Below are 4,627 nucleotides of genomic sequence, written 5' to 3' on the forward strand. Positions count from 1 at the left end.
CTTATTGGAGACGCAAACCATTTCAAATGATTCAGATCAATTTGGTGAACTGGTTAAAGAAGAACCAGTTAAATTGCATGATTCGTTCACAAACCGGACATCACTACACTGCAGTGAACGCGCTCACAACAGACACGGAAGAGAAGACAATGCTGAATGAAGTCGTAGTTTTTGTTATTTTTGGACCAAAATGTATTTTCGATGCTTCAACAAATTCTAACTGACCCTCTGATGTCACATGTTTTTATTACCTTTCTGGACATGGACAGTATATCATACATAGATTTTCAATGAAGGGACAGAAAAGTCTCAGACTAAATATAAAATATCTTAAACTGTTCCGAAGAAGAACATAGGTCTTACGGGTTTGGAACGACATGAGGGTGAGTCATTAATGGCATAATTTTCATTTTTGGGTAAACTAAACCTTTAAACAAGTTGGCAGCAGAAATCACACAACAGAACAAAATTAAATTTTTTCATATTAAGTAAATGAAAAAAACTTTATTAAACAAAATAAACTAATTTAAAGTTTCAAACAGGGCCCACTGGTACAACCTGCACTGAGACTGAATGCAATATAATAAAAATATTGATGTGGCGATTGCAATATTCATGAGGATTCTTTTGAAAGTCTATGAAGTTATTCATACATGAATAATTTACATTTAATGTGTTGTATGTTTAAATGCTCTTTTTACATTAGTATTGTATAATTCAGCATCTATGCAAACATAAGTAAATGTACATTTTATAGAACCACATTTTGCATGAAATACATGATACTCCCATAGTGTATCTAATGCTCATTTATTTTTTCATTTTAATCTCCAGAGATAATGTTGTTTTTGTAACTATGGGTAACAGTGTCAGGAGTAGGAGGGTTGCTTCAAATATGAGGGTATTTCTGGACAAAACTCAGCTGCTCCGAGTACATTTAGGGAGTTAAAATAGACCGGCATGTAAAATATATTTATATTTATCTTTACTTAACAAATGTTGATAATCTTCAACCTTTTAACAAAGAAAATCATCTCAGCATCTGCAGCAGATGATGACTTCAAATAAGACTCAAACTGAGAATATGTTTCTCTGCTATCCACTTCGACCGGACTCCTGTCCAAAACTGCATCGTCTTACTGTTGTTAAAGTGGCAATGTATGTGTTAATGCTGCTGATGATCCTCACAACAGTTTTTGGGAACCTGCTGATCATCATCTCCATCTCTCACTTCAAACAGCTTCAGTCTCCAACTCAACTGATCGTTCGTTCTCTGGCTGCCAGTGACTGTCTGCTGGGCTCTTTGGTCTTGCCGTACAGCATGGTGCGATCTGTTGAAGGCTGCTGGTATCTGGGAGATTTTGTGTGTAAAGTTCATTATAGTTTAGACATGACCTTCTGTATCTCCTCATTACTGCATCTCAGTTTAATATCTGTTGACAGGTACTGGGCCATTTGTGACCCTCTGAGGTACAAAATGAGGGTCTCAAACAACACTGTGACTGTTTTTACTACTTTCATATGGCTGTTTTCATTTGTGTACAGTTTCTCTGTTGTGTTTTCAGGAATAAGTGCAGTTGGATTAGAGATGGTTATATTGCAGAGTTATTGTGTGGGAAATTGTGTTGTGTTTTTTAACAAGGAGTGGAGTATTATATGTCCATTTCTTGTATTCTTCCTTCCCGGGACGATCATGAGCTCTCTGTATGTGAAAATCTTCTATGTTGCACAAAAACATGCAAAAGTTATGTCAGAAAGAGTGACTGGAGGGACAAGGAGCCAAAGCTCTGCTCACAGAGAGAGAAAAGCAGCTAAAACTCTGGCCATTGTCATGGGTGTTTATTTGTTCTGTTGGCTGCCGTATTTTACTGTTATTGTTCTTGACCCTTTTTTCAATTATTGGACCCCGGCTGTTGTTTATGATGCTTTGTTTTGGTTTGCATATTTCAACTCGACTTGTAACCCCTTGATTTATGGATTTTTCTATCCTTGTTTTCAGAAGGCCTTTAAGATTCTCATATCCACTTATATCTGTAGCATCAAGCATTCTAACACATTAATATTTGAATGAATTCTGCTCTCACACCAATTTCAGGCATCACAATAAATATTTATTTTATGTAATTCTTTTTATTTCATATATGCTGAAACCATTTCGCAAATGTGTTTTACTGGATGCAGTTTTCGCATGCAGGGTTTGCATTTTATTCAAAATATATTTAAATGATTATAAAACAACCTAAATAGCCTTTTTTGTGTGTGAAATTAACATTATAAATAGCTTTTAATACTTTAAACTCTTTTAAACACATTTCACTGGATTTACATCAAAAAAGTCTCCCTTTAGAAAACCATTCATCTTTTAGGAGTTTGTTTGGTTTAAATTTCCTGATTAAGATCCAGATGATTAAGGGAAGTATCCTCAACTGAACCAACCTGGTCACACTTATATCTTCTCTTTTCAGTTTTTAAACAGATAAAAGACATGACTAACAGAAAACCAGCTATAATTTGAAAGTTAAAATGTATAGACATTTTAAGAAATAGATCAAATAGTCTCCCTGTTGAATGTGTGTTGACGGTCTTTCAACTAAGCTCTTAAAAAAGTGACCATTTATCATCAAATGGTTCTTCAGGATAGGAGTCTAAATAAATTTTTTACTGTTTTCAGAGAACCTTTAATAATAATAAATAATTTGATTGAGCATTTAGAGTGTGTTCACAGCGCAAACTCCAATATGTGTGTTTTTTATGATAACAACAAATCAACTGGAACTACCTGTTCTTTCAGCTGTTTGAACACATGCACAGAGTTTAGGTCTGTTCCTTGCAATCAGAACAGATTTGGAATCCAGTGCACAAATAATTTTTTTTTTCTTTTGTATTTTATTGTTCTATTGTCAGTCACAGCATTTAAGAGAAAATGGCCAGATGAACCAAGTAAATATTGCATAAGTAATGGTTAAATGAGTGCAGAAGTGTTTTTCATTTATCTTGTTTAGGATTAAATGATTTGACAGCAGAAATCACACAACAGAACAAAATTTTATCTTTTCATATTAAGCAAATGAAAAAAAAAGTGCAGGTGAACTGAATGCAATATAATACAAATGTTAATGCTGGGTTTGCAGTATAATGATTTATTTGTAAGTCTGTAAAGTTGCTCATACGTAAATCATTTACATCTTAGTTGTTGTCAGTACGTCAATATTGTATATTTCGATGAAACTTTAAATATTTCACATACTTTTGAGAATCCAGCATTTAGTTGATCCTAAGCGCTTGTCGACACAGTTGAAATCATGACTGCTTTCTTCTTTCAAGAGGGTATGACGTCTGAAACTAACTTATAGGGCCGTTTCATAGTCAACGCATCTGTACGCATACGCGTCCCCGAGGCTACGCATCGTTACGCTTCAGCCGCCATTATGCGTCGGTGCGTAGCCAAAGACTATGAAAGGGAGCGCGTCGCTCGCGTTGCTTGCTCGCGTTTCTCCGGTTGACTATGTAAGGGGCCTTATGTATCAGTTCCACAAGCGCCACCTTCAGGCAAAGAATGAATTTGCATATTCACTTATATCACATTTTATGGTGAACAGTGTTGTTGATGTGAACTGGCATATCAACAAGGGGAAAAAATCTAAATTTGACTCAAATAATAGTACCATAGACTGCCAAGTAAGTAACACTGTCAAGGTCCAGAAAGTATGAAAGACATTGTCAGAATAGTCAATCTGCCCTCAGTGGTTCAACTGTAACATTATGAAGCAACAAGAATATTTATATTTTTGCCGACAAAAACAAAAATAATTATTTTATTCAATTATTCCTTTGTCAACAGTGTCCGCTGTGTCTCTCCATATCACCGTAAGCTGGGTATGGTCTTCTGTGTCAGGCACACCACAAGGTTGCACTATTTTCTTTAAAATCAATGCTAAATACATGTAAAAAAAAAAAAACAGCACATCATTGTGGTGCAGCTGATAAAGAAGGGCATACATGGGGCTAAAGGCACATCTTAAGGAACAGTTTTGCACTACTCCCATAGTAAATCTAATCTTCATTTAAAACTCTCATATGGTGCTATTTTCAAATATCATTATTTTGTGTACTGGGTGTCAGAAAATATGTTAACATGCATTAATTTAAAAATCACATTATTTTTCATGTGCACTACATTATTGTAGATCATCTATGTCCAGTCTTTCTAAAATGTGGCAATTTACCATTTGAGAAGGGTCTTTAAAGATAGATGCTAAATAGCACTTAAAAAATGGTTCCCCTTTAATTACGTGCCAATGTACCAATTTTAGTGTTACTTTGCACAATATTCTTTAGAGTATATTATTTAAAATTATTTATTTAAAATGAGTTGGCAGCAGAAATCACACCCCAGACAGCAACATAGTGTTGACCCAGATCTGGCCAACATAAAACCAAGTCTGCATTTGTGATCGAAGAAATGACAAACTACAATTGCTACTCTACATTGCTCAAAACTCGCGTTTGAATCAAAATTTAAATATGTAAACGTACTTACAGGCTGTTGAAAATAGCCCCACTTTATAGAAACAGCCTGTGTGTAGACGCCATTCTAGGCTACATTCCTAGGTTCAGGAAACACTCC

At 35.1% G+C, this 4,627-nt stretch overlaps 1 protein-coding gene across 1 annotated transcript; it reads left to right on the top strand.

Annotated features, from left to right (window-relative positions):
• Nucleotides 1–1,048: 1,048 nt before the first annotated feature.
• Nucleotides 1,049–2,071, top strand: LOC132107226 (trace amine-associated receptor 4-like). Its single transcript, XM_059513464.1, has one exon. It carries the CDS (start codon nucleotides 1,052–1,054, stop codon nucleotides 2,069–2,071), a length of 1,020 nt encoding a protein of 339 aa, XP_059369447.1. The 5' UTR covers nucleotides 1,049–1,051.
• The last annotated feature ends 2,556 nt before the right edge of the window (nucleotides 2,072–4,627 follow it).

The sequence above is a fragment of the Carassius carassius genome, chromosome 27 (assembly GCF_963082965.1).
Source record: "Carassius carassius chromosome 27, fCarCar2.1, whole genome shotgun sequence".
Taxonomy (NCBI): domain Eukaryota; kingdom Metazoa; phylum Chordata; class Actinopteri; order Cypriniformes; family Cyprinidae; genus Carassius; species Carassius carassius.

Bases quoted from the DNA above. Each gene is read 5' to 3' on its own strand.
- LOC132107226 (XM_059513464.1), top strand. From the start codon at position 1,052: ATGATGACTTCAAATAAGACTCAAACTGAGAATATGTTTCTCTGCTAT.